The 18,476-nt window shown below is 44.3% G+C and overlaps 1 protein-coding gene across 3 annotated transcripts in view; it reads right to left on the bottom strand.

Annotated features, from left to right (window-relative positions):
- FAT3 (FAT atypical cadherin 3) overlaps nt 1–18,476 on the bottom strand; it is a gene marked incomplete at both ends in the record, with an annotated part of 518,093 nt that overhangs the window by 96,870 nt on the left and 402,747 nt on the right. For all 3 annotated transcript variants that reach the window (XM_079787123.1, XM_079787124.1, XM_079787122.1), the window contains one exon: nt 2,363–2,638. In XM_079787123.1, coding sequence (XP_079643249.1) covers nt 2,363–2,638 — 276 coding nt within the window. The remainder of the gene's footprint in view (nt 1–2,362; nt 2,639–18,476) is intronic.

Genomic DNA, 18,476 nt, shown 5'->3' with positions numbered 1-18,476 from the left:
TTCTATTCAGCTTTTTGGAAGCGGTAACAGAAATAAGTACAAGTGGTAAAATGGTGTTGATGGCTGTGGGCACGTATCTCAGGCAAAAAGAACAAGCACAGACAGAGGCCCAGTACTGGGAGAGAACCCTGTTCACTGGGAAGATGAACTGAATCTTAACTTCTAAAATGTGAGACCCCATTTTCACTTCACCAAGGAGCCTGCCTGACTGCTTTCAAGTTTCCCCTCTTTTGCATATGGCAAAAGCTTGCAAATAAGCAACTCTTTAACTCTAACCACATGATTCTGAAGCAATTTTATGTAGCAATGATCAAATGTGTCCTTTCCATTTGTTCAATTTTAGGCACCATAATTTGAAAGATGTGAAAAATTAGAAAATGTACTGAGAAGAACACAGGGTAACCAAACTGAATTTTGAGTTTGTTAAGGAAAGAATGAACAGAAATGACTTGAAGAATCATGAGAATGGAGTTAGTCACTGGCAAAAGGTTCCTGCCCCTGAAGAAATACCTATAAAAGCAACCTGGTGAGTGCGCTGGATTTCCCGGTCAGTAGGCTGGCCCTCACACGCAAGGACCAGGCTGGACTCTGTATTTGGGGCTTACTGAAATCGGGCCTCTAATATATATATATCAGGGTGGCCAGATTATTATTATTATTACTAGAGGCCCGGTGCACGAAATTCCTGCATGGGAGGGGGGGGGGGAAGGAGGTGTCTCTCAGCCCAGCCTGCACCCTCTCCAATCTGGGACCCCTCGAGGGATATCCGACTGCACGTTTGGGCAGTCGGACATTCCTCTCACAATCCAGGACTGCTGGCTCCCAAGTGCTAGCCTGCCTGCCTGCCTGATTGCCCCTAACTGCTTCTGCCTGCCAGCCTGATCACCCCCTAAGCACTCCCCTGCCAGCCTGATTGATGCCTAACTGCCCTCCCCTGCAGGCCTGTTCACCCCTAACTGCCCTCCCCTGCAGGCATGGTCCCCCCCAACTGCCCCCCCCTGCTGGCCTGGTGTCCCCCAACTGCTCTCCCCTGCAGGCCTGGGTCCCCCCTAACTGCCCTTCCCTGCAGGCCTGGTCCCCCCCAACTGCCCTCCTCTGCTGTCCTGGTCACCCCTAACTGCCCTCCCCTGCTGGCCATCTTGTGGCAGCCATCTTGTGTCCACATGGGGGCAGCCATCTTTGACCACATGGGGGTGGCCATCTTGTGTGTTGGAGTGATGGTCAATTTGCATATTACTCTTTTATTAGATGGGATAGAGGCTGAATTTACATGAATTCCACATGAATGCCCAAGGGTACTGGGGCATTGTCTACTTTATATCTTTGGTGCCTAGGACAGTGTTTGGTACACACTAGGTGCTAGAGAAATATCTAATGAATGGATGAATGGTGGTCAGAGCGATGGGTTTGACGATTCCCGAGTCTCTCTTTTGTTCCCTGGGGTCTCAGCTGGAAACCATCGCCGAGGGCACGGCACTCAGGTTTCCTCTGGTTCGGAGAGGTTTCTGGACTTGGGAAGGAGGAGTAGCTCTTAGAAGAACATGAATTCCAGCGGCTCGGGAATTGGTAGTGTCTTGGCGTGTTTTAAAGCCCAGCAGTACACGAGATTAAGCCTCTGTTATCCATCCTGGTTTTAAGGAACCCAGGAGGGCTCTGTAGGCAGAGGCTGTGCAACTGCCCCTAGGGTTCTTGGGTGGTTATAGGGACAGGTTTTAGGCCATAAACGAACCAAGAAGGCTTCTTTTTAGTCTTTACCTCCCAATTATGGGAACTAGGCAAACTCCACTTTAAAATGAAAGCAACGTCTACATAATTTGGAGGCCTCGTGAACCCACATGCATGTTTAAGGCTCTCTGCAGGCTTGAGTCCTCTTTTGTGCACTGGTATTACTACAAGGTCAATGCCGGAGCAATGGTAATAAACAAATTCTCTAAATGCTTCCAGGCCGGAGCACGGCACAGGTTCAGCAAAGGATTACCATTGTGATTAACTTCTCAAGGAACTTCTTTTAAACTTTTCTACAAAATCTTCTGGATGCGAACCAATACTATGCACACTGGGAGATTTATGGAAACACGGCCTGTTCCTCCCTCTCAAGTCGGTCTGTCGGCAGCATTTACCGAGCAGCTACTGTCTGTAGAATTCATCTCAAGTTTCAGTTTGGCAAAAAATATGGAGTCGCTGCCTAACAACAGTAATTCCTCACTGAAAGAAAAAGGCGAAAATGAAGGCAGCCCTGCTGCGAAGAGACCAGGTTCCCCACTGCTTACGAAACTGAGGGGCCTTGGACGTCTGGGACTAAGGTGTGTGCCTCGAGGGGTCAGCGATCCTGCCAGGAGAGCAACTAAGCGTTCGGGCCTACCATGACGTTGAGGATGTGCTTGTCCTGGGCCTCGTGGTCCAGCCGCTCGGCAGTGAAGAGCACGCCGGTGCTGGGGTCCATCCGGAATTTTCTCATGCTGGCGGCGTCGATGCTGCTGTGCACCGTGTAGCTCAGCTTGTGCTTCTCATCTCGGTCTGTGGCCTCGATCTGCAGTATCTCCGTGTCGGGGAGCACGTCCTCGGAAATGGTCACATCGTAACTCGGCTGAGAGAATTCCGGGCCGTTATCATTATTATCCAGCACTTTGATAAATACCTACAGTGAAAAGAAGACAAGAGTGAGGACTAATGCCAACGCCCTCTTTCTTCCCGCCCGGTCCTTGGATCCCAGCTTGGAGCAGCTATCTCAACGTGTAGGAAGTTCTTGTATGAAAATACTCTGTAATTAGAGGCTGACAGTAAACCAGGGGTTCACAGTGGCAGGGACATACACTACAGCTGATCAATACTCTCACTATTAACTGAACAGCTAAGCTTGCCCCCAGGGGTGACAACTCCACAGGGTCACTTGAGGCACCATGTGAGAGACCACAAGGTGACTTCAGTGTGTTTCATTCCTATTTTCTTTGAAAGCCATATTGTGTACTTAAAATACACACACACACACACACACACACACACACACACACACACTGAGTGGCCAGATTATTATGATCTCTGAACGAATAATAATGTGGCCACTTAGTGCGTGTGTGTGTATATATATATATATATGTATATATATCTTACCTTATAATAGACAAATATGCAAATTGACCGCACCTTCGCTACGCCAAGCCACGCCCACCAACCGAGCCACGCCCACCAACCATGCCCACCAGGAAACCGTTGCAGGGACGTTGGGGTGTGGCGGAGCCCAAGGCCGGGAAAGCCTCGGGGCGGAGGCTTTCTCGGCCTTGGGCACCAGCAGGGAGCCTGCGCCGATCGCAGGAAACCACTGGGGGTCGGCTCCTGCGATCGGTAGCAGGGACACTGGGTGCGGCCGAGCCCAAGGCCAGGAAAGCCTGGGGCGGAGGCTTTCCGAGCCTTGGGCACCAGCGGGGAGCCTGCAAAGATCGCAGGAAACCACTGGGGGTCGGCTCCTGCGATCCTTAGCAGGGATGTTGGGTGCGGCCGAGCCCAAGGCCACTGCCCGGGGCCAAGCCCTGACCCTGAAAAAGGCAGAAGGCGGTGGCCACAGCCAAGGCCTGGGTCCCCGGTGCCGGCAGAAAACTGGTGCAGGCAGCCAGGTGAATGAAGGTCTATTGCACGAATCTTCATGCAAACGGGCTACTAGTACATATATATGAGGCCCAGTGCATGAATTTGTGCATGAATGGGGTCCGGCCAGCCTGGCCAGGGGGAGGAGACATGGGCAGTTGGCCGGACTGCCTGCTGGTCGAACTCCTGGTCGAGGGGACAATTTGCATATTTGCCTTATATTATATAGGATATACACTGAGTGGCCAGATTATTATGCATTCAGAGATCATAGTAATCTGGCCACTCAGTGTATATATTTCAGAGAGGAAGGGAGAGGGAGAGAGAGATAGAAACATCAATGATGAGAGAGAATCATTGATTGGCTTCCTCCTGCTTGCCCCCTACTGGGGACTGAGCCTGCAACCCAGGCCTGTGCCCTTAACCAGCATCAAACCTGGGACCCTTCAGTCCGCAGGCAGGTGCTCTATCCATGGAACCAAACCAGCCAGGGCCGTTCCTATTATCTTAGGTTCTTGTTACGTGCTCCTCATAGTGGACTTAATGTGGAGGCAGGAACAGAAGTGGGACAGGAACAGAAGAGACTGAGGATGGAGGAGTGGACACAGGGGTGGCCTTCTCAGAGAGAGCAGAGCTTCTCAACTGCAGTGTCCACACCTTGCGGCTCTCTTTCAGAAGGGACGTGTTGAGTAAAGAATATGATAGTGAAATACGAAGTTCCTAACCTGTGTTCCTTTATAAGTCCTTGTTTCATCCCCACCTGCTCCCCCATATTATTTTGAAGCAAATCCCAGCCATCATGTAATTTCAGTGTGTCTCTAAATGACAGGGACTCTTAAACACACACAATACCATTATTGCATCTATACAGAGAGAACTAATTCCTTATTGTCATTAAACATTCGGTTAGTGTTCTCTCTATAATTGCTTTTTAAAATGCTATGTACGTTTGTATTATACATATATATGTATACATATTTCATAGTTTCTTTTAATCAGGATATGCAAATAGGAAACATTGCATTTGCTTGATGTCTTTTAATTTATAGATTTTCCCTTTATTTCCTTTCAATTTTTATGTTATCTTTGGCATTGAACAAACTGAGCCATTTTATCTTTGTGGTTTCTATGGTCTGAATTTCACTCATTCCATTACTATGTTTTTTTTCTACAGGTCTTACTGTCCCCAGTATTACTTATACATTGGTAGTTTGATATAGGAGGCTTGATAAGATTCAAGTTTAATTTCCTCCTCCTCCTTTTTCTTTGACAAAAATACTTCATGAGTGATACAGTGTACTTCCATACGGAGACACATAATACCTGGTTCTCCCTCTGGTTATGTGATATTAACAGCCATTGATGATCATTGTATACATAACATTAACTCATTAAAAATGCAAAATGGTAATGCTTTAATTCTATGATTTCTTTCTCACTTATTAGCTGGAGGAGCTCTAAAAAGAACTCTTTGGTTACTCTGATATATGCTTCCTGTAGGAACAGCAGCATAAATACTTTCCCTCTATTTATCATTTCAGAAATAATGAGCTGGTTCTTCAGCTCCTCCCAAAGTGATCAGTGAAGTATTTTTTTTTTCCAAGCATCATTATGAACTTCTGAATTTAATCACATCTGATATGTTTCTGTCCATTAAAGTTACTGATGCACAAATGGCCCTTCCTTGGTCAGTGAGAGTCCCTTCAAATTGACTCTGATGATATTTTGACACAACTACTGTAATCTTTGATAGCTTACTTGCTTTCCAATAATTTCCACCAGTATTTTTTTCCAAGGTCGTCTTGTACATTTTCTAAGCCCAGTCCTGAATTATCCGTTTCTTCAAAAAGTGTTGGTTACTTTTTAGTTAGAAGTGGCATTTAGAGATGACGATGTGGTGTGGTACTAGGGATGTTCATTGCTGCTAGATCTGCTATTGTGTCTAGCTTTTTTTCAGTGGACATAATCAGCAAAGTTTTTTGTTTCTTTGTTAATCCTCACCCGAGGATATTTTTTCCATTGATTTTTAGAGAGAATGGAAGGGGGGTAGGGAGGGGCGGGGAGAGAACAACATGGATGTGAGAGAGATACATTGATTGGTTGCCACCAGCATGCGGTCCAACTGGGGCCAAGGATGGAACCTGCAGCCCAGGTAGGTGCCCTTCACTGGAATGAACCCACGACTTTTTGGTGTGCTGCCGACACTCTAACCACTGAGCACACTGGCCAGAGCAAAAGTTCTTTCTTTCTAATAATTATTTCATGAGTTGATATTGATACTTCCAATTTAAAATTAGGGCATCAAGGTTTTTATTTAATTTCATTTTTAAAAAATATTTGTATGTCCAGTTTCCCATGCTGAAATTTCTCATGCTCAATGACATCATCATAATTACTCATGGTTTTATTTGAAACACAAGAACAAAACCTAAGCATAACAATGCCAACATTGTTATTATAATTACATTACAATTATGGCCATTCAAAAACAATTTAGTATTATTTTGCAGTTATTTTTGTCCTCAGGATTTATTCTGCTGGGATATAGTCAAATTAATACCTTTAAAATCACTTAGATTAGTTCTTCTCTATGTGCTAAGCATTCTACAATGCAGAGGACAGTCCCCCACAATAAAGAACTATCTGACCCAAAATGTCAACATGCCACTTCATTATATCCTCAAGGTCAGCCCACAGCAGTTTAGAAATATTCTTCCAATGGGTAGATAAATCACAGTTAATTCAATCAATCCTCTACTGAGATGTTCATTTAAAATGTTCCCTGCTTTTGTCTTAGGGTGTATAATGAAGAGCCTTGTGCCATGTCTTTCTTTGCATACTATTGCTCTTATATAGTAGTATTTGGAACCCTAGTTTTGGGATTACTGGATCAAAGGAGAAGTGCTCATTCAATTTTGGGTGATAATTCCATATTCCCTTACCCAAAAGTTTTATCATTCGGCATTCCCAGAGCAACACAGGGTGGGGCAAAAGCAGGTTTACAGTTCTGAGTACATAAAACACAGTTTATTCTATTATTATTTATCAATTATTGTATCATTTTCCAAACAAACAACTGTATACCTGCTTTTGCCCTACCCTGTGTATGAGAGTGACTGTCTTCCCACAGCCTTGCCAACAGAGTACCTATGCAGTAAAACTTGGATTTTTTGCTAATCTGATAGAAATTGCATTTCAATAAGGTTTTCATTGCTTTTCTCTTACTATGAGTAGGGTTGAGCATCTTTTCCTTTTCATATGTTTAAGAGTCATTTACATTTTGTTTTCACGTTTTTCCTATTCATTTATTTAAATTTGTCTTTATTGTTGAAAGTATTACAGAAATCCACTTTGGTTCTTTTTCCACTGACCCCCTTCACCCCACATCTGCTCCTACCAAGCCTTTTCCACACTATTGTCTGTGTCCATGGGCTACGCATATCCTATCTAATAAAGAGGGAATATGCTAATTGACCCTCACACCATTGCAAAGATGGCGGCGCCCACAGCCAATAAGGAGGGAATATGCTAATTGACTGCCCCACCCTCAAAGATGGCGGTGCCCAAAGGCAATAAGGAGGAAATATGCTAATTGACTGCCATGCCCTCAAAGATGGCGGTGCCCACAGCCACAAGATGGTGGCGCCCAGTCCACTCAGCCCCGCCAGGGCGGCAGGCCTGGGGGCGGGCCTGGCCACTTTGCACACCTGCCTCCTGAGTCCCCCAGTCCCCTCAGTCCCCCAGCTTCCCAGGGCTGGACCGAGGTGCAGGCAAGCCTCGGATGGCGGCTGCCCAGCCATCCAGGGCTACCCGAGGCTCAGATAACCAGGGCCGGGCCAAGGCTTGTGCTGCCGAAGAGGTGTGATGGGGATGTCGCCTTCCCCTGATCGCCGGGTCGCCTCCAGCCTCTGAGGGCTCCCGGACTGTGAGAGGGGGCAGGCGGGGCTGAGGGACCCCCCATCCAGTGCATGAATTTTCATGCACTGGGCCTCTAGTCCTATATAATAAAAGCCTAATATGCTAAGTGTCCAGTTGTTCAGTCGTATATTCAACCAATTAAACCATAATATGCTAATGATATGCTAAAGCCACTCAACTTCTCGCTATGATGTGCACTGACCACCAGGGGTAAGATGCTCTGACTGATAGGTTAGCTTGCTGCTGGGGTCCGGCGGATCGGGACTGAACTAGACAGGCTGGACATACTCTGGAGCCCTCCTGTGGCCCATCCCTGGCCCCCGATCATGCAGTGGTGGGGTTCCTCGGCCTGGCCTGCACCCTCTTGCAATCTTGGACCTCTAGGGGGATGTCAGAGAGCCGGTTTTGGCTTGATCCCTCAGGCCAGGCTGAGGACCCCACTGGTGCACAAATTCGTGCACCAGGCCTCTAGTATGCATATAAATTCCCCTGTTAATCTCTCCATTATCCCCCCACCCCTACCTTCCCTCTGAAATTCCTGTCTGTTCCATGGTCCTATGTCTCTGGATCTATTTTGTTCATCAATTTATTTTGTTCATAAGATTCCATATATGAATGATATCATGGATACTTGTCTTTCTCTGACTAGCCTATTTCACTTAGCATAATACTCTCCAGGTCCATCCATGCTGTTGCAAATGGTAAGACTTCCTTCTTTTTTACCGCTCCATTTCTTTTTCTGTTAAAATTATATCAGATCATTCTTCTATGAGTGAAATGGTCTTTGCCTTTATTTTTGGAAAATATGATGATATAAATGGCAAATGTTTTCAATTTTGTCATTTATCTTTATTTTGCTCATGGAGATGTTTTACTATGCAAAGTTTTTTTTTTATTTTCATGGTCATGTAATTGAATACATCAATCTTTTCCCTTGTTGTTTCTGGACCTTAAGTCATAGTTTAGAACATTTTCTACATTTCTAGGCTATAGTGAACACACTCATTTTTTATAAATAACATTTACATGTTCCCTTTACTTACATTTCCATCTCTAATCCATTTGGAATTCTTCCTGGTATATTATGTTAGGAATGGATCCAGTTTTATTTTTCTCCCCACATGGCTCTCCATTTATTTCAATGCCACTTTTTAGATCAACACTTTCCCAGAAATTTAAGAAGCCACTTTATTGTATACTAAATTTATACATGCAAATGGTGCACATCAGGCTTTCCTATTTCGTTCCATTGGTTTACCAGTCTTTTCAAGCATCGCTATCAAATGTTTTAATTACAGAGGCTTTTCAGCACATTTTAATTATTTGGAAAAGCTAGGTCCTCTCTTTGTTCTTTTTCAGGGTTTTCCTGGCTATTCTTGATTGTTCTTCCAAATGAACTTGAAAATCCACCTGTATAGCACCTGACAGAACGTGAAGCATTTTAAATTGGGGTTATGCTAAGGGAGAAATGGTTTCTTTAGGATGGAGTCTTCCTACCCCAAAACATAGTTTGTCGTTTTTCATTTGCTCAAATATACTGTTTTGTTTTTCAGAGATGTTTTAATTTTTCTCAAATAGGTTTTGAACATTTTTTATAAACATAAACTTAGCATGGTTGTCTTCATAACTGCATGTTGGCCCAGACATGCCTTTTTTTTAAAGTATATATTTTATTGATTTTTTTACAGAGAGGAAGGGAGAGGGATAGAGAGTTAGAAACATCTATGAGAGAGAAACATCGATCATCTACCTCCTGCACCCTCCCTCCCCCCCCCCCCCACACTGGGGATGTGCCCGCAACCAAGGTACATGCCCTTGACCGGAATCGAACCTGGGACCCTTGAGTCCACAGGCCGATGCTCTATCCACTGAGCCAAACCGGTTAGAGCCAGATGTGCTTTTTTGAGTGAGAGAAGTAGGTCCTGGCTCTCACCTCTGTGCCAGGACCACTTGCCCATGGGCGTGACCCTGACATGGGCACAAGCTTTGCCTGTGGTTTAAGGCAGAAAACGGAGTGAGAAGTGAGCCTATAGAGGTTTGGGTATTTTTTTTTTTTATCTCCACTGTACTTGGAAAGTCTACTACATTCCCTGAATGTCAATTCTTTCCTTTAAAAAGTTCAAGTTAACTTAGTCAAGATGCTAAAATATTTGTGTTCACAGAAGCAGCGACAGCAATGGGGTACAGAAGCCTTTGCAGCAGCAAGCCTGCCCTGACCTTTAGGAAGTTCCAAAGTCGATGTGCTCTTGAAAAGCTGGCCTCTTTCTGCTTGCTTTGTCCTGAGCCTAATCTACAGTCAGAACAAGTGTTTCTCTGTAAAAGACTTCCTTTTCCTCATTTGCTTTTTATTTCCCACAGTTGGGGCCATTTGTGAGCTCCTGAACTAACAAACAAAGCAAAGTAACTCTCAGAGATGCTGTGTTCAAAATGGTCATTGAAAGGCCTGAGGAAGTACAATGGACTCAAAGCAGGAGGAGACCTGAATGTAGGAAGTCTCTTCAGGGCTGGTTTCAATGCTGCCCACCACAAACAGTCTGGGTTTTGCAGGCTCCTCTCAACTAAGTCTGGGTGAATGCCAAGCCCGGCTTTACAAAGGCTCATGGTGGGAAGCCCATGGGGTGAGTTGCGGGGAAAAGCCTGCCTTTTACTAGAACCAATTAAGTGCTAAATTACTGAAATTCTGTTCTGCCTCTGTTGGTATTTTAAAACCATATTTAAAACATTCTACCGTTGTGATTTCAAGGGTCACACCCCTTGTATTTTCCCCAAGCTAACACATTTTGGTTTTGAATGTATAAACATAAAAATCATGTCAGTTTTGAGTTTGTTTTACAATAGACAAACCCGTATCATCTTTGTTTCTTAATCTTTGTTATCTCTAGTTTACCAGTGTTGTGAGAATCAGAGAATTTGAGGAATGTGCCCAATGTGACAATGGCAAGGCCAGGCTTGAAGCTGAGTCTTATGGAGCCGCATTGTGAATTCATACCATTCATTCCACCATCCCATTCCATGTGCACTTACGCTCCATACACATTAGTTGTAAAACACATGTGAACAAATACGGGTGCAAATATTATGGACCTTGCTATACAGAGTTCCGAATTTACAAAATAGATACCTGACATGACAGCTCTCTCTTTAGGAACATCAATCCTAGGATTATTCCAAACAGAAAGTTCCCTGCTGCCCTTACAATTGGAATTCATTGTCAAAAACTGATTAACGCATAAAACTGTCAGGCACAGACCTATTAGAGGCAGTGACATTTTGCCATTATTATTATTATTATTTTTAACAGAAAGTCTCACATTAGAGTTGGCTTGCTGCCTTATTGTTTTCTCTATGTAATTGCACTTGTCCCAGCATTTCCCTAGCTTAAGTATACAAGGACGTTTTGGGCCACGGCCCTTTTTACCTGCAGAGTGTGCCCCGACACTACAAGAGAGGAAAGAAAACCTTTGATGAGGGCAGTGTCCCTTGGGAGTCCCTTGATCTGGGGCCGTGGTCGGCAAACTGCGGCTCGCGAGCCACATGCGGCTTTTTGGCCCCTTGAGTGTGGCTCTTCCATAAAATACCACGGCCTGGGCGAGTCTATTTTGAAGAGTGGCGTTAGAAGAAGTTTAAGTTTAAAAAATTTGGCTCTCAAAAGAAATTTCAATCGTTGTACTGTTGATATTTGGCTCTGTTGACTAATGAGTTTGGGGAATCATGGAGCAGCTTTGGCCAAAGTGGTTTTTTTTCTATCCCTCCCCCCAGCACCCACCTTTTAAGCAGGGGCAGGGTGGAGAGAAAGGATAATTCCAAGTCCAAACTTTCAAGGTAAAGATTGCTTTGAAAGAAAGGAGGCTAGTAAGGAACTTTCAGCATGTCACTTAGAGACAGAAGAGGAATGGAATCCCCGTGGCTGTGGAGGACAAGGCTAACGTTAGAGATGCAGGCTCCAGACCTGCCCGCCCAGTAAACACAGACCCTTTCTTTGGCCGAAAGCCTTGGTGGCCCATCTCAGTGAACTGGCTTTGGGGGCATTAAGAACTTTGAAGATTATGTGAAAGAGGTTTTTAATCTCAAGTTTGGCTGTGGAGCATACAAATACAGGCTGATTTTCATATCTTTATAAATCAAACCAGGACTTGAATAAGAAAAGTATGTTAAAAATCACAAAAACACATACCATGAGTCCCCAAATCGAACTAGTGTAAATTTTAGATTATTATTTGGGCATGACTATCTCTGCTGTCTTTCATAAGTAACAATAAAAGCCACACACGCATAATACTGTCTAGCTATCAGGTGTATTATTCCAATTTCAAGTTGAAAGGGGGGCTGTAATAATAAAACCTACATGTATCCAACACATCATGATATTTTATTCTTACAACAACCCATAAGGCATGTAAGCCGTAGTTAGCCCCATTATACAGAAGGAACTGAGTCTCATCGAGTTGGAGCTCCTTCTGTGGTAACAAAGACAGGAATTGGTTAAGTGCTAACTTGAACTTGAATCACCTGATTCAGGGTCAGTGCTCCTTCTGCTATGCCAAGTGCTTCCCCGAATGCATTAAAGTGTATACTTTGTATGGATAGGTGTGCAGGGGAAAGTTCCTGAGGTGCATCTGAGTTTGAGAAGGAAGAAGTGGGTTTGTATCTCTTTACCTGTGTATACCTAGGGTGGCCACCTAACCAGTCTGTGCCTCAGTTTCTCTCCAGAAAAACGAGGGTAATGGTAATAGGGTGACAGGGAAATGAAACTTAAGAATAAGACTTGCTAAATCTTATTATGCAAATATGAAGTTTTATATTACTATGTATTTCCATCCATTGACCCTTTGAAAGAGTCATGCTCTAGATTTGATTAAATTTGCTGTGAAGATGCAGTAGCTCAGACTGTCTGGCAGATGTTTGAGGAAAGTTGTTAAAATTCATAATTTCTCATCCTTGGAAATGCGTGTCTTTGTCGCCTTAAAATTCATAATTTCTCATCCTTGGAAATGCGTGCCTTTGTCGCCTGCAAGCTCGGCGGGTTGAAGAGAGGGCAGTGAGGAGGATGGGATATTATTTACGGCTGGCTATGAGACATTTTATTCTAATGGTCACAGGGGTGCCATGTTCCGAAGGCAGCCACCAGTGGAGGGATGAGGACACATATGTAATACCTTAATCAATAAAGAAATTAAAAAAAAGTGTCCCCCCTGGTAACTAGTAGGGCTAGGTAAGTTGCTCTTCCTGCCTTAGAATTCAGTTGTGCCTTTGAGAGGCAGCACAGTGTGTGGTTCAGAGATAAGGCTCTGGAATCCAACTGCCTGTGTCTGAGCCCTGATCTACCCAAGTTACTGAACCTTGCTTTGCCTTAATTTCCGTATCTGTAAAATGGGCACGGCAATAGGGGACTAGTTTGTGAATTCAAAGGGGCTTGACAAGTTCAGGGGAGCCAGATGGCAGGTCTGACAAGTTCAGTGACCAAAAGGAACCACACCGGTTGGTATGATCACAAATTCCTAACTGGGCAGGTCACAGCAGGTAGTCATGTCTCAGACCTGTGGTTTCCTTAGCAATGATCAATCTTTACTTTAAAGTGAGCTCTGTCCATTGTTCTCATGCATGTGGGATCACATACCTTTGACATGGCAGAGTAATGTTCTTTTCTAGACCCCAGGAAGGCACAACAGCAGGCACCAGAACACAAGACCATAGAACTACTCGTAACTATTCAGTTCCCTGCATACCATCTCTGTGTGCTGTAATTGTTAATTATTAACAATCATGTATGTGTTTCCATTCTGCTTTTTACCCAATCCTAGAGAAATCCCTGCTTTGCTTTCTCCCGCCTCCTTAAGCTACCACCAATGGATTTCATGCACCTTCCTTCCATCTTCTTTGATTTTAATGTATGAAATAGCTGCCATTCTCCAGAGCATTTGAGGTCTTGCTCCCTGGCCTATGTCAACAGTGTGGCTCAAATAAGCTTGTGAAAATTCTCTGCAGGTTTGGATGTCTCTTAGGTGGACAGTTTCCTATTTCAATGACCAGACGTAGCAGTTTAAAACGACACTCATTTATCATCTCCTAGTTCTGTAGATCAGAAGTTTGAGTATGGTAAGGTTCAACTGGGTTCTCTGCTAGCGTCTCACAAAGCTGAAAGCCGGAATGTGTTCATTTCTGGAAGCTCTGGGGATGAATCAGCTCCAATTTGGCTGAATCTAGTTCCTTGAGGTTATAGGCCTGAGGCCCCTTTGTCCTCGCTGGCTGCCAGCAGAAGCCGCTCTTAGCTCCTCAAGGCTGTTCGTGTTCCTTGTCATGTTGCCGCCTCCACACTCAAACCAGTGGTGGTGTTTCAGATCCTCTCACAGTTGGAATCTCTGCCCCTTTTGCTGCATCTTTTCTGACTTCAGCTGGAGAAAGTCATCTGCTGAGGGGCCCCGTGTGATAAGACTGGGCCCGCCTGGATAATCCAGGATATTCTATCTTAAGATCTGTCACCTGGATATTCCCCTTCCCCTCTCATAGCAGCTGATTCCTCACCGTTCCTCTAACGGACTGTACCACCTCTCTCAACCCTTGTGTCCCTCCCTTCTCAGCCAGACACTCATGCTCATCTCTGGGCTTCTACAACATCAAAGTGGGGAACACTTCTGTAATGTAAAAGAACAACATGGCTATTTCTATTTTTTATTTTTCAAAGGGAGTTAACCTCTTGTTTGCTATCCAGGGCTCTAGTAGACAAACTTAGTCTCTTTCTTAACCCAGACCAACAGTGCTTTGGAACACTGTGGAAACAGCCAGCTTGGTCACCAGAGCAGGGAGGCTTTGAAAACCAACAACCGCCTCAGGTGTGTATGTTTCCTAGGGAGCATGGGTGGTTGCATGTTGAAACTTTTAACTGGAGTTTCTGAGTGATGAAAAAGTGATAATAAATTAATTTATCCTAACATTTTTGGGTCACATACACATTTGAACATCTGATGAATACTAAGGACCTACTCTCTTAAAAAAGGTACATACACACCAACTTTTATAAACAAGTTGATGGGCTTGAGGCACCTTTCAGAATATCTTGGAGAGTTTAATTTGTTTGCACAACTGGGTACTGATTTGCATTGGTTTGCTGGAGGCAACAGGGGTTAGAGGTTGGGCAAAGGTCTCCACAGGAAGAAACACAGCTAGAACCAGAGTGCAGGTTTTAAATCTCTCCACTCCACATTATTCATTTCTTGGTCTAGACCCTAGAGTAATGCTATTTCTGGTGCCAGTCATGAACTATTTGTTCCCATTCCATGACATTATACTGGGAGTAAGTTTTTAAAACCTTGGGCGTAATTCTTGGAACACAGAAAGCACTCAACAATGTTGGATGGTTTTAGGCAAAGAGAAGACTGTGTCAAAGAGCCATCAAAAGTGGCCACCCTGGGAGGGAGCCTCGGGAACTAGGAAAAGCCAGGAATGCACCTCTGGTACGCTCTGAGTCCTTGACAAGTTCTGCCTGGTTTGATCTGCATTGAGGTTACCTTCAGGGATCATCTTGCACTTCCATCCCAGGACAAGTCAGCAAGTGTCCATAATAGTCCTCCATGAAAAGCCTGGGATGCAGCGCTGAGTCACCCCCTTCCCCGGAGCGCTGGCTCAGGCTCTCATTCATGTCTCACAACCACCTGGGTGGCAGTCTCAATGATACAGATGGTCACCTAGGCTAAGTGATGACAGTAAAACCTTGGGGGTAATTCTTGGAACATTAGCAGCGGTAGCTAATATTTATTAAGAACTTACTGTGTTTAGACCTCATGCTAATACTCTGTATCTGTAAACACATGCAACCCATAGCAATTCTAATGATGCAGGTGTGAGTCTGCCCATTTTATAGATGCAAGGACTAGAGTGCAGAGAAATTTATCGACCTGCACCAGCTGGAGGGAATTCAGCTACTACGTGGAAGAGCTGGGATTAGAACACGGATTTATTGCTGCTGAGCCCGTGCTGTCAAATACTCTGCTGTATTACCTAAAGTACAGTAACGTCCTTCATAAAATCAACAACTATTTTATGCAGAGACCCTTGTCCATCTCGCCAGGAGGTTTCTGCATATGTTGGGAGGCTTTGTTCTTCCATTTAGTACATCTGCATCTTTGCAACTTGACCTCCACAGAACCATTTTACAGTCTGCGCTCACGTTGGGGAATGTTAGTAAGGAAAAGGATGTTTATTCATCACCAGATAGTGTAGCTCTGAGGCACGAGAATCCTGCGAGTTGGGAGGACAGGCCAAACCGAAGATGAAGGAAGCGTTTTCATGCAGACAGAGAGCCCCGAGGCTCAGATTTATTTGACATTCGCCAAGTAGACTTCCACATGTTGTTTATGGCCGATTGAAACTTGTGTCATACCATGTTTTATGATTCCAGATGAACAAAGTAGAGAAAAGTTCCCAAAGGGAAACTGAACAGGTGCTTGGGGGCTCCGGGGCCTTTCTTCAGTTATACGGTGAAGGGTATCTGTTTGATGGTGGAATCATTAGAGTCAGGGTTGGAGCACGCTTTAGTGGTTTCTAAAAGAAACCTAGGATGCTTTTCTTTCCCCAAACATCCTCTTGTAAAAGCGTCCTTGACGCGGAGGGCTTTGACTGACTCGGAGAACAGCTGCTGTCACCGCTGCCAGAGGGGCTGTGGCACGTGTGAGCAGAGGCTGACTGGCAGAGGCTGGTGGGGTATCCAAGCCCAACACAGCCCAGTAGACAGAGTGATGGCTTTTTGATGGTGATAATGATGACATACCAGTTTATACTTTGGAAACTGTTAGTTCTCATTTCTTGAGAGGGTCAAGGCCCTGGGGACACAGAGTAACTTGGAAGCTTTTGACAAGAAAATCTCTTGATGCCCTTTATTAATCCACTGAGCTTAGCTTGGCCTTACCAAGGGGAGGCCCCAAGTTCACCCCGATTCTCTACCTCCTTCCCAACTGCCCTGGCAATCATTAGTCTGAAATAAATTCCATATTAATTTTTAAAAACTAGGTACACATTAGTGACCTGGCTTTAAAATCTGAATCATGGTGACCTCAGGCATCTAGTACAGCTCCTAGCACATGGCATGCATAAAGAAATAGTTGTGAAATAGATGCTGTTAACTGCTTTCTTGTTGGGTCCTAATGAAATTCTAAAATACAAGTTTCATTGATAATTTTTTTGGTTTACATGAATTGGTTCTGTGCTTTGGATCCAGCATGCCTGCCATGTAGGTCCTGTTGAATATGTAGTGTCTGCTATTCATTTACTTATTCTAAAAATACTTAATATATCTCTAGAACATCCTGGGCATATTGAATTACCATTTAATTCAATTATTCTAAAACCCTGGAGAAAAGTATGGAAATGAATAGGGTTCCATGCTTTATTTGTATTTTACTCAAATATATCTTGTGTTTTTCAGTGGTGCTAAAAAGTTGAGGTTGGATATGCTAAGACATGTCTAATTTAAAAACCCTGATTTAAATTTCCACTTAAAGTGAATTAGCACTGAAGACTTAGCAGTACTGCAAGTGGGTTATTTTATACTAGAGGCCCAGTGCACGAAATGCATGCACAGGTAGGGTCCCTAGGCCTGGCCAGCGATCAGGGCTGACTGGGGCCTTCCAACTGCCGGCTGGGGCCTTTTCATTCCATGCCGCCCCGTGGTGGTCAGCACATGTCATAGCGAGTGATTGAACTCCCGAGGGGACAATTTGCATATTAGGCTTTATATATATATATATATATATAGATTAGGCTGGTGTGATTCCTGTAGGATGTCAACCACAGACACTTTCCTGGTGTCCTGAAAATACCCTGAAACTGTACAGCTTTAGGTAGGGTGACCATGTGATTCATTGTCCCAACTGGAGCAATTTTAGGAGTTAATGAAATTAATTATATCAATGCCACAGGAGTGAATGGGACCCTCTCAGGCAAATAGGATCCTATAGTCATCCCAGGAAAGGACCAGGAGTGGTCACATGCGGGCTGCCTTATCCTGTGCATGTCCCTCCCTTTCTAGGTTTCTGTTTATTCGGATGAAAGTAAAGGGTTCTACTATAATAGTCCTTATTGTTTCCTAATAATCCCAGCATTCTATGATTAAGAATAGTGTCAAAGGGGTCTCAGCATATTTTTGAAACCTCTTCAAATTAAGAGGCAGCTGCATAGACAAGCACATGAAACACTCCTCTTATTCCCTTTTCAAAACTACATAGTTACAAAGGCTTACATCATATTTTAAACACATCAACACTTGCTTACTTCAGGGCTGGCAAGCATTTCATCTTCACTACCTGAAGGACTGTGTTGAGCAGGATTCTGAGGACACCTGGGCTCAGCGGGGAAAAGGATCTTGATCAATAGTGATGGCTTCTGGGGTCATGGGAACCAGAGAGGGAAGTGGGAAAGGTTATAGGACGAGTGTGTGTGTGTGTGTGTGTGTGTGTGTGTGTGTGTGTGTGTGCGTGCGCCAATCCTCTGTCATAACTGGCCTAAGGTATCTGATACTAAAATAAAAACAAACAAAAAAAACTTTTCTTGTGTATAGGGTAAATCTGCCTCATACTGATAGTTAACATTGTGTTAGTCTCACCTAGAGATTTTTCTCCTCCTTGATTCTATGCCCTTTCATAACCACTCAAGTAGCAGAGTAGGAGGAGTGGTCCTCGACCTTGGCTGCCTGTTAGAATCCTGTAGGATCTCTGGGGGTGGAGCCCAGGCTTCAGTGGTTTTAACAACCCCTAGGTCCCTCCACCAATCCAGGCTAAAAAGGGAGGTGGGAGTCTGGGCACCTAGATCCCAGTCCTTGTCTTTATTAATGCGTGCGACCTTAGCTATATCACTCATCTGATCGCAGTTTATAAAATGAAGTTGGACCCTTAGGTATTCTCTAGCTCCAACTTACTGTGACTAACAAATGAGGTGAATAATATCACAGTGTGTTAACTCAGACAATGTAGATGTTCTCCTCTTTG

The sequence above is a fragment of the Cnephaeus nilssonii genome (genome assembly GCF_951640355.1).
Source record: "Cnephaeus nilssonii genome assembly, chromosome: 13".
NCBI classification, from domain to species: domain Eukaryota; kingdom Metazoa; phylum Chordata; class Mammalia; order Chiroptera; family Vespertilionidae; genus Cnephaeus; species Cnephaeus nilssonii.
This window is presented reverse-complemented; position numbering and strand designations above follow the sequence as displayed.